General features: G+C 26.8%; 2 protein-coding genes across 2 annotated transcripts in view; one reads left to right on the top strand and one right to left on the bottom strand.

The window, feature by feature from the left end:
- Nucleotides 1-4,278: 4,278 nt before the first annotated feature.
- On the bottom strand, nucleotides 4,279-6,367 carry lsn (vacuolar-sorting protein SNF8). Its single transcript, XM_016051734.4, has one exon. The coding sequence runs from the start codon at nucleotides 6,257-6,259 to the stop codon at nucleotides 5,522-5,524; it is 738 nt and encodes a 245-aa protein (XP_015907220.1). The 5' UTR covers nucleotides 6,260-6,367; the 3' UTR covers nucleotides 4,279-5,521.
- A 121-nt stretch (nucleotides 6,368-6,488) lies between these two features.
- LOC107439216 (valine--tRNA ligase) overlaps nucleotides 6,489-11,602 on the top strand; it is a 43,958-nt gene continuing 38,844 nt past the window's right edge. Inside the window, exons 1-4 of the mRNA XM_016051733.3 lie at nucleotides 6,489-6,691; nucleotides 7,702-7,753; nucleotides 9,592-9,707; nucleotides 11,438-11,538. Coding sequence (XP_015907219.1) covers nucleotides 6,578-6,691; nucleotides 7,702-7,753; nucleotides 9,592-9,707; nucleotides 11,438-11,538 — 383 coding nt within the window. The 5' untranslated portion in view covers nucleotides 6,489-6,577. The remainder of the gene's footprint in view (nucleotides 6,692-7,701; nucleotides 7,754-9,591; nucleotides 9,708-11,437; nucleotides 11,539-11,602) is intronic.

Below are 11,602 nucleotides of genomic sequence, written 5' to 3'. Positions count from 1 at the left end.
TCTTTATATTACTAACATATTAATATTTTAAAAAAAAAAAAAAATTAAAAATTATTTATACAAATAAAAGAACTAGAAAGTATTTAAAAAATTGTTACTACAAAAACAATTTTATTATACAATATTGTCAAGAATATGGGCTTATATCAGGAATAATCGGAAGAATATATCAGGAAGGGTCACACAGTATTCATTATAAAGTAAAATATTTAAGAGGATTTGTGTTTTAGAAAATTTGACTAATTTAATTTAAAATCATGAAGATGGTAAAGAGAGTCAATAATTCTGATATATTTTAACCCTTTGGCGGTTGTATGTTTGCTCTTAGCCACCACAGCAAAGTAGTTAGCTACAGCTTAATGGTAAACTACATATATTACGGCATTGTGAAGATGTAAAATTATCAAGCGTTGACAGGTCCGCAGTGATAAAAAGGTTGGGGAACACTATTTTATGCTATCAAAAAATTCTCTGTTATCAAAGTTTGTGACATTAGGTTTGGCTTGTACTAATGTTTAAAAGAATTAACTAGCTTTTAAAGTGATTAAAAAAAATCAGATTAACTAAATCTCATCAACAAAATTCATCTTGATATTACCATAAATATAATCTAGTGACTATTTGCTTTTTTTCCTAGCAGTGTCAAGTCAAAAAATATAATAAAATATGAATTAAAATGTTTAATTTTGTAAGGTTACACATTAATAAAAAGAGAGACATTTTAAAAGTCATTAACTAAAAAATCTAATCAACTTCTATAATAAGCATATATTTCATATTTATTACAAGCACAATAATCAATGACAAATATTTAACATCATATAATTACAAATCTATGCAATAAAAAATATTAATTTACAATAGGAATATTGCCTAACACGTGGCAAAAAAATAATAAAGTATTTTTAGAAAAATAAATAACTTTTGGACAAAATTGGAAGAAAAAATACAAATGATTTGTGTATTAAAATATTTTTTTATCCCTGGATAATATAAGTTAGTGGAAATATAAAATTCTTACATTTTCTATGAGACTTATTTAATTTTGACAACAGATAATAATTCTACATGCTCAATATAAACAAAATGAGACATAGGGTGACCCGGGGTAATTCACGATCACTCTGTTTCTGGGGTAAATAATGATCACCTAATTTTTATTTTAAAAAAATTATTATTTTTTAAATTTAAGACATGGACAAGAATGCTTGTACACTTTACTAAAGTATAACTACATTTACTTAATAATAATTTTTTGTTTAATCTAACAAAATAAGTATCTTTTAAACTGCTTTCTGTATTTTCCATTTCAAAGATTGGTTTCAAAATGTGCACATTTCGGCAAAGATCCCCTTCCTTCTCTTAATAATAAATATTTTGAGTCACTTTCTTTTTCTTTGATATAAAAGTAGTGTAAGCTTTTGTTTAATTGTTTCACATCTACTGTAAACATGATAAATGATTATAGGAAACTATATCAAATGTTACCCCCTACAGATGGGGTAATTATTGATCACTGGGGTAATTCCTGATCATTGTCATTTCTTCTTATAAATAGTATATAAAATAGCTTATAAATACCTAATTGTCTTTTCTTAAATAACAGTTCATATTTCTTAAGTGGAACAACTATAAAATATATTTTAACAGTCATCACAAAATTCGTTTTTAACTGTATACAAGACTGTATTCTGATTTGCACCATTTCTGGTTTGTCTTTCCTTGCTTCTATCTTAATTTTATGTGTGTACATCGTTAGAATAATTTTTAAGTTTATAAATTAGCCTAGTATAAATATGGTGAGAAATTATAAGCCTAAAAAGGATACTAAGCTTCTAGAAAACAAAATTAGTGAATTTTTTTTAATGATTGAAAATGAAAATTTCAGTGTGAGAGCTGCTGCCAGAGCTGTTGACATACCTCATTTAACTTTTCACTTTCCCTTAATGAAGTTAAAAAATCCAGCAAAAGTAACCCATGTGGGAACTCTCTTATATTTCAGAAGAACATGAGAATGATGATTGCCTAAAATGTATGGCACGATGCAAAGATTTTTGAAAATTTGAAGTGTTAATCGTTTTTCGTGCTTTTAAATAAATCATTTTATTAGCTGCTTAAACATATCTTTTTGGTTTATTTGTTTGATCTTGATGTCTTATTTGTTAATTACCATTATATAATTATTTTTAAACAGCCCCTTTACAATAAAAACTGGTGATCAGTAATTACCCCAGAAATGATCAAGACCAGGGGTTATTCTTGATCACTAAAAATTTAAAATCTTTTAAATTCTAATTAGATTTTCAAACAAAAGAAGGTGGCATTGGACTCACCTCATATAGCCTCAAACTTACAGTAAATATTAAAATTCTGTTTCGAATAGTTTTTTCACAAAATAGATGTTTGCGTTTTTTGATCAGGAATTACCCCAGGTCACCCTATATACAATAGCTAATTTTTGAAAGGAAAAAAATCTAATAATCCTTTTGTTGTTTTAATACTTATCAACTTATAGCTTACTAATAGGCTACTGGTTGATTAATAAATAAATATGGTTTATTCTTAAAATCAGGAAAATAAAATATTTTATTACATCTAACAATAACAGAAAACTGACAATTTTTCAGAATACATGAAAAGCATGAACACTCTCTTGCAACAGTTTAAACAGAAACAGCACTGGCGCCAGGGATGAACCGAATGCAACAATGAATGTTAGCAGACAGTTAAGTATTATGCCTTTTACAAGCTGCTGGTTTGAAACAATAGATGGAGTTTTGAACTTAAAAAAGAATAAATTAACAGATTATGTAAACTATATATGAAAAAAGTATGTAATCAATTCCCTGTTGAAGTAACTAATTAATATAGAAGGTTTTGTAATGTCCTTGGGAAATAAGATTTTTCAAAAATATATCTATGAAGTGCCTTATAAACACAGATGATATTTAACATTTTGTTAAAAATTTTCATGAATGTTACTAACATGAATGGAAAAAGAATCTTTAATTATTGTCTAAAGGAATTAAATAAAATTAACAAATCATTTATCAGTTCATCATTTTTTCATAATCATAAATTATTATGCACATGAAGGTTTACTGATACATATTTAAGGGATGTAACAAATATATGGCCACAATTTGGTATTCAGCCTTTTTGCTGAATATTCGGCAGAGTATTATTTGGAAAATCATTTCTGATGAAATTTTTTTTGGAGAAAATTTATATAGATTTAATAAAGAATAGTATAAAATTGCATTGTTTTTCAATGTATTATTAGAAATTTTTTTAACACTAATTTGTTAAGTTCTAAAACTTCTTATGTTCCGAAATGCATGGAAAAGCGAAATTCGTTTTTGCCTGTTTTAACTAAAGCGAAGCATGTTAACGGAACATTTCTAATAGATTTTATATTAACCTAATTTAACTATCATTTTTTTCTTGTACGGTAAGACAGATAACTAATAACACAGAAAACTGCGATTCTAAAAAGGTTTATATTTCGGAACAAATTTTTTTTTTTGTTTCTCTTTTGATTTTTTAAAATTAACTTTTCTATCTCTCAGAATTTTTATTATAACAGTCTTTCTTGAAGAGCGTTTCTGATGAACGTTTTTCTTTCATGGTAACTTTTTCTTAAAAATACAGCAGTGTGAAAAATTTACATTAAGACTTTTTGCGTTAAATATTTTGTTTAAAAATTAGGAACAATTTTGCTCTGATTTCTATCTAGCTTTTTCTTTTTCAAGAAAACTTATATTTTTTAAGACGCTTGGAGTGATAATTAAGAGGGTTTTTGTTATAGATTTTAATCGTTATTTATTTATTTTTAAATACAGTAAATTGAAAACTAAAATGTTTAGTTTTAAAATTTTCTTTCAAAAATTAAGATCAATTTTTATTCTTTCTGTTTTGCTTTTGTAAATAATCTTTGTTTTTAAAGGCATTTTTATGATAGCATTATATTTTAAAAGCGCTTCTGATCGACATTACCTCTTTTAAGTCTTATGGATGATTTTTTCCCGGAATATATTATTTTTAGCATTAAATTTTTTTTTTGTTTTAAGAATAATGAGGTTATTTTTTCTCTATTTCTTTTTTTTTTTCAATTTTAAAACATTTCTATAATGTTTCTATAATTCTTAAACATTTCTATAATGTTTTTTTACCCTTTACACCAATAATACTGAGAAGTTTTGATTATTTTTCCATAATAACTAAACTTATTTCTGTATAAAAAATATTTTAAAGTTTTTTTTATTCTTTTAACAAAAAAAAAAAAAAAAAAAATGTTGCTATTTGGCCAATTTCTGCCACTGAATATTGTATATTCGGCCAAATCCCAATTCGTTACATCCCTATATTTAACCAGGTATTAGCATTGAAGAGATAGCTAAAACCCCAAAATGAAATATAGAATTAAAAAAGTCTTTTAAAATGGGTAATGGACCGATATTACGTCTTTCATTGAAATATGACTTAATCAAAGCTGCGTAGTCTTTCAATCTCATAATATCTTGTTGATACAATTCTATATGCTTTTTTAGTCAGGAATTTTGAGAGACAAACATTTGTAACATTTTGAGAGACAACAAATGTAAGATTTTCAAACAATATTTTTTAACAATTCAATAATATATAACTCGTGCCACTGATTTACTTTTTGATGTTTTACTTTTTAAGTTTAGCCCATTTTGCAAATTTTTTTAAAATTTTTCCTTAGCATTGCCTGATTTTTGCCAAACCATGGCAACCATTTTGGCACAGGTACCAATATGGAAATCTCTCCATAGTCTTAGACACTTTCAAGTAACAACACATAAAAATAGATTAAGACGTTTTTTTGGTAACAAATTAAAAATTTATGAAGAATAAAGTAGAAAAAAAAATTTAATACAGAGAGTTCTGAAATGGGAAGATATCTCTATCATGATCTGCAACAGGATAATCGCCATGTCCTGGCAACATCCAAGCAGCTGTTTGCGAGAAAAATCCCAGAAGGAGAGCAACTTTGAAGCGTTTAATGCGTAGCCATCCCACAGCAAAAAAAAAAAAAAAAATATTTGCAAGTTTGCAATTTATTTGACGGCTTGGTGATTGTAGTGGGAACTCAAGACCACAATACAGAAATCTCACCCTTGAAATCAATGTATTATAAGAAATTTCATTTAATCTAATGGGAAAGATTTCTGCATCCATATTTATACCTTTTCCAGAACTTCTGGGCAGTGGTCGCCAAGAAACTAAACAAAATATCCCAAAAGAAAACCAATTAGAAGGGTATAAGTTGTAGTTACCCCGTACAAAACCTGAACATATATTTGCAAAAGTTTTGCAAGCAAAAAATTCCGATGGCACCTTGACCTTCTAGTAGTCGCAAACAGATACTGATAAGTAAATACCTTCATCAAATGTAATCAATAACATAGTAACATTGATGTATTGAAATTGACATTACAGATATCAATTTTAGGTTCAAAATAAAACAAAAGAAAATAAAAATTTTGAAACATATTTTTTAGAGTTTTTGAAGTCCAGGAAACCAATACGATGGTTCTCCTTCAAATTGCTCATCAATCCATACTAAACCTTCTCTAATCAAATCATTGATAGCTTTTTCAGCTCTCATTTCTTCCCATGTAAAGTTTTCTACCAATATGGTTAATGTAACATAACCATTATCACTAGCTCTTTGAATGATTTTCGTATGATCGCCGCTCAATTCAGCAGGTACAGACTGAACAATGTAATCTTTAGTAGAACCTGTCGCTATGGTACGGAATCCTTCACCCAGAATCTTCAATTTTTCAATGGCTCTTAAAAGATCATCATAATCTATTTCCTCCTGTTTAACACTTCTAGATTTAACCAACAACTTTCGAAGATCTTCTAGTTTTAAAATACCACCATTTCGATGCTTTGTAGCAAGACAAACTTCAACAATTTGAACTCCAAGCTCATAGTAAAAGTCGCCTACTCCTAGCATATTAGCCCAAAATCCTTTGCTGGAAGCTAAAGGATCAACCCCTGATGCAGAACACATTTTTTGGAATTGTTGACGAAATTGGGGATTCTTCTTAATTTTATTTTTATACTTTCCGGCAAAATCTTGTAGGTTTGATCGGAAAGTTTCCATTTGTTTCGTCATTTGCTGTAATTGATCATCAGCCATTTCGGTTCCCTTATCTTTAAATCTAGCTTGAGCTAATTGTTGTTTATGGATCGCTCCAACACCACCTGCTCCACGACGTCGCATCTTTAATTTTTTATTAGAAAATCTTAAGCAAGAGCTTCTAATTTGACGTTGGTTTCGTTTCTATCAAAATTTTGTTTACATACTGCATCAATGATCATTGCCACATGCAAGATAACTGACAAACTTTTATTTCCGAGGCTTAAATCATAGCGATTGCTCGATGAAAGCTAAAATGCACTACGCAATAATTAAGTACAATTTAAGTTTGTAAAAAATGGCAATGGCAGCATTGTAAACAAAAGTGTCAACAAAAACAGATCGGTGAAACCGTAAGCCATTGGGCTGAAAGAAATTTAAAATTAATTTTTACCTCATAAAATGGAAACAATGGTGTTTGCTCGACTTGCAAAAAGACTATCTGTTTCTTCGAAATATTTAACATGCAGTTTAAATAACGTTTTTCATAGTTCTTTCCAGATTATTCCTCTCAGAGTAAGATATTTAAATGCTCATCACCATTATCTTTATTTATTAAAAGACGTTTGCAATTTTATTAATTAATTTCAATATTAAATTCCTTTCTGATGTTTCTTTTATTTAACAAACATACAATGTAGTCTTTTAACTTGTAGAAAATACTCATATTAAAAAAATATATTTCGGTGTAATTTTTTTTAAACATTTAATTTATATTTCTTATTATCATAGGTCGTTATTATCACTAAACTGATAAATTTTATATAACTTCTGTTTTGTCTCTCGAGCATAGTTTGTTTGTTAGTTGCGTAAAGTTTAAAAATGATATATTAACTTTATAGAATGTAGTGAAAAATGCAAAGAAATAGTTTTATGTACTTAATAATCAATCTAATATATTTTTAAAGTAATGCATTAGTGTGCTTCAAGCTCTTTCAATATTGTTTGCAAAATTTATTATTTCTTAGGAATGTTGTTCTCCAAAAACTATTTAGTAAATTTTAAGTATTAGATAAATATTTTAATCTATACCAAAGTTACTTTTGTGAATACTATCTATAATTTTGCTGTCTATCTCATTGTTCTATAAAAAAATAAATTATTTTAATTCTAAAATATGATATGTAGGGTGAAAAGAAGTTGTTTTTTATAAAGTAAAGTAAAAATGATTGACATGCATTCTTATAATGTGGTGTACAAGTATGTTAAGATTTATCTGGACTTGTCTTTGATCTTTCATATCTGTTTTTTCGTAATGATTTTTAAATTTTATGGTTTTTTTTTTTACATTACATTTAATTTTTCTTATCAAAATTAGTTCAGTTCTTAGTTCATACTATAGAAATATTTCTTGTTATTTATTTTGTTTTAATCTTATATTTTGAACTTTTTGTTGTTTTTGATGCAAACAGGTAGTTTTAGATAGTTATGAAGAGTTTCTATTCTTTGTCTGTTTTTTTTTTAAAACTTTGTTATTTAATATTGTCTTTTATTATTTCCCTTCTGAAAGTTTCTTTGTTTTTTAGTGCTCATCTGAAGGGCAATATAAAAATGAAGTAAAGAAACCACCATCAAAAAGTAAATTCAAACTTCAGTTTTATTTGCATATATTGCATTTAATATATTGTGATTGTTGTATTCATTTCTCTCTGTCACATCTAAATTTAAATCTTGAATTGACCCATTAATTGAGCATTGTTAAAAGAAATACTAATTCAGTTGTAAGTTTACACTTTTATTTCCACAGTTACTGATAATTTAAATTAAATTCCTATTTAAAATGTCATTAATTTATAACGGATACTTTATATTGTGCTTAAATCGTAAGCAGTTAAATTTGACAGAATAGTTTTAAATTTATTTCTAGCATTTAAAGCATTAGTGTTTCTAGTATTAATTTATATATTTTTAAAATCATTCAGAAAACAATTAAAGCTTTGTTTAAGAACAAATCATTGTTCTTTTACGTTATTGAAAAATTCAGGTACTTAAGATAATTTTGATTGTGTTATAATGATGTAAAGAATTGAAATATATATATCTGGACTTTATTACTCTTTTTTAATTGAGCATAGATAACTGTTACTATAAACTAAATATGAAATGTACTTCATGTGAATTAAAACAGGAGATCGTAAAACAGAACTTCAATTATCCAAACTTATTGGAACTGCTTGTACCTCGAATATCGGAAATCTCGGTAAATATGAACTGTGTATAAAAACTCGCCTTGCTCACAAGTTTAACATCTCTTGAAATGAAAAACAACAGAACGCTTTTTAAATGATAAAAATAAACATATATAAAGTTATATTTTGTATCTTAACAAATTTAAAAAGGAAATCAACTACTAATGGTAAATTTCAAAAAGCAAATAGGAATTTTTTGAACTATTTTTAAAATTAAACTAAAAGATGCATTTTCGAAAATAACACCAATTTCAATTCAAGAAATTATTGTATTTTCTAAATTTAATATACATTAATTTGTTAATTTTACATTACCATTTCTTAACATATTCTTTTACCTTTTGTTGCAAAAGTACATTGTTACAAAAGTACAGTCCAATAACACATTGCACCTGGTGTTCAACAGGGCCACCGGAAACATTGTTTGCCGCTGTTGACTTTTCAGAGTGCAATATTTCTTGGAAGTTGAGTGTTTTCAGGGGCAATAGAGCCGGACAGCAAACTAAAAAGTGTGGTCTTTCTTAGGGCTATTTCAGACAAAAAAACCCAGACTTTATTATCGGCATAGTTAAGAGAAACCTTGATTAATCAAGGTTATACCATAATTAATTATATTGTAGACTTGAACATTAAGTTGTGTTACTAGAATAACAAAGTCTAGGACTAAACTTAATGAATCACGTATGCAGGTGAGACAATTCACTGTGATCAATTCAGTGATCAGAAAAACTACATTATTTTTGTAGTTTACCAGAACTACTTTGTTGCAAATGTAGTTAACTGCAATTACTTTTTTATTTAAATGTAGTGACTACTAACAACTTTGGAATTGTAGTAACTACTTCTCTACTTTAAGGAGACAAATTTAGCTGGAAAACTTAATTTACACCTATATTCAAAATGGTTTTGTGTGAGAAATTAGCTTACATTAAATGTAAAGGGATGATTAAGAAATATTTATTCATGTTTACTTGAGCCAGTTTGTTATTCTAAAACTTTTTCTTTTAAAATTTTTCATTTATTCTTATGATTTCCTCATAATATCAGTCATATATATGAAAATAATTGCGTCAGTATGTAAAAATATATACATATATGTACTAGTAATTTGGTTTGACACTCTTAAGAAAGACATAAATATTATATTCATAGTATAGGGAAAGTTCATGATTGGAATATATATAATGTTTATGTTTTAGGCATAAAAACTTTATAATTTTTATTTAGATTTCACAAGTTCTTATCCACCTGCTTATGATCCAAAAGAAGTTGAACAAAATTGGTATGAATGGTGGGAACAAAACCAATTATTTATCCCTGAGTCTGAATGTGCTGCAACAAAGGTAAATATAAATACTATTTTTCATCTATTTTAAGTAGAGGAAAAAATTATTTAAATTCTTATATTTTTGTTGTTTTTATTCTTTTTACATAGCTGGGGGACTAGTTTGACAAAGATGAATTAATTCATTTTAGAACTTCTGTCTTTTCATATTTACATTTATGACAGCGTTTTTCTTATCAATTTTATTATTATTATTACTGTTTTTTTTTTAAAAGTTATTGATAATGTATCTAGAAACCTTCTGTAGCTGAACAGTAAGCCATTTTTTTATTATTTATATTTTACTTTGTTGAAATTCACTATAAGTCATTGCTTATGTGATATATTAATGTCTAATGTCTGTTATGAATTAATGTCTAATGTGAAAAACATTTTATTAATATGCTAATTTATTAAGTTTATAATAATTAGTTATTATTTAATACAATTGCAGCGCATTATTTCTTTAATTTTAATGTTTTAACAAATTGTGCTTCATATAGCTGTGCTTGTTGTAATGAATAATAGTCAAATGTCATAATATATAAAAAAAAATTTCATGAAATAAGCCGATGAGATGGTTAATATGAGATTAAAGTGATAAATTGTGTAGAATGTCATTTTATTCAACTGTTTTGATTAAGTTACACGTAAAGTGTAAAAAAGTAAAGTATTTTTGCATTAACCCATTGTGATGGTTTAAGTTCCACAATCTCGTAACCATAGTAATTATTGAGGCAATGTGGTCAGCATTGTGCACAAGTAGTCTTTACTTAGACAAGTCGGTACACGTTGATCCATTAATTTGAAGCTGGACAGGCTTCACCTTTGACCACTGAGGGTTGAATTCCAGTCTTATGACAACTCAGTGTCTTTGAGTTATGTGCAATAGCAAGTTCATTATTTTATACCCAATAGTTATTTTATTAAAGTATTTAGATAAATGGTGTTTATTTATTTATAGATTAAACATGAGTGGTATTAATTTTTTATTAGTTTTTTAGTTTGAAGCTTTAAAAAGTAGTTTAATATTTTTTATTAATGTTATTTAAAATTAAAAAAAAACTATTTAAAATTTTAATATCTATTAATATACAAAATTAGGAAAAAATGATTATTATACACCAGGATTGACATGATTTAAATCACTTAATTTTTATAAAATCATTGATGTAAATTAAATGATTTTTTTTAAAATTTTTTGAGTGGAAAATATTATTTTTTAGTCTGTTTTAACAAGTTATATCAAACTGGTTATATCCAGAGATATAATGCTTAAGTAACTTATAACACAAAGTTTCAAACGAAAATAAAAGTGATTTACAAATAAATAACTTGTCACCAATCTGCAGCCAACTCACTGAATCTAATCTTATTTAAACAAACAAACTGGACGAAAAAAATTACGTTGCACAAACAAATATATATAATAGTCTTACACTGTCAAAGGTTAGAGTAAGCTATTCCAAAACAAGGTTTAACTTTTAAATAGTATTTTCTTACTTGTGGCCAAACAATCAATCACAAAGGAAAATATTATCCCTCTTGGGCTAGGATTGAAAGTTTCTTGGCCTCTAAAAGTGAGCTCGAGTTCACCTCTAGACCATATGTGTATTGATAAACTATGCTGATAAAAGAAATTTAATGAATGAAGATAGAACATAGTTGATTGTTTTTGAGGAATTCAATTAATATAACTCAATTATTATTATTTTTTTGGGTAATTGAAATTATGTTTTACTATTTTAGAGGAAAGACTACACTATCGTTTTGCCTCCACCAAACGTAACTGGGAACTTACATATTGGTCACACTTTGACTGTTACCATCCAAGACTGCATTGCTCGTTGGTAAATTGACTGCCAAATTTATTTATTGCATCTCTTCAATTATTATAAGTTAAAATATATAAAT

Source organism: Parasteatoda tepidariorum, chromosome 4 (genome assembly GCF_982258835.1).
Source record: "Parasteatoda tepidariorum strain Cologne lab strain chromosome 4, Ptep-v5.0, whole genome shotgun sequence".
NCBI classification, from domain to species: domain Eukaryota; kingdom Metazoa; phylum Arthropoda; class Arachnida; order Araneae; family Theridiidae; genus Parasteatoda; species Parasteatoda tepidariorum.
Note: the sequence above shows the minus strand (reverse complement) of the source record. Positions and strands in the feature narration are given on the sequence as shown.

Coding starts and splice junctions, on each gene's coding strand:
- lsn (XM_016051734.4), bottom strand. CDS start 6,259: ATGCGACGTCGTGGAGCAGGTGGTGTTGGAGCGATCCATAAACAACAA.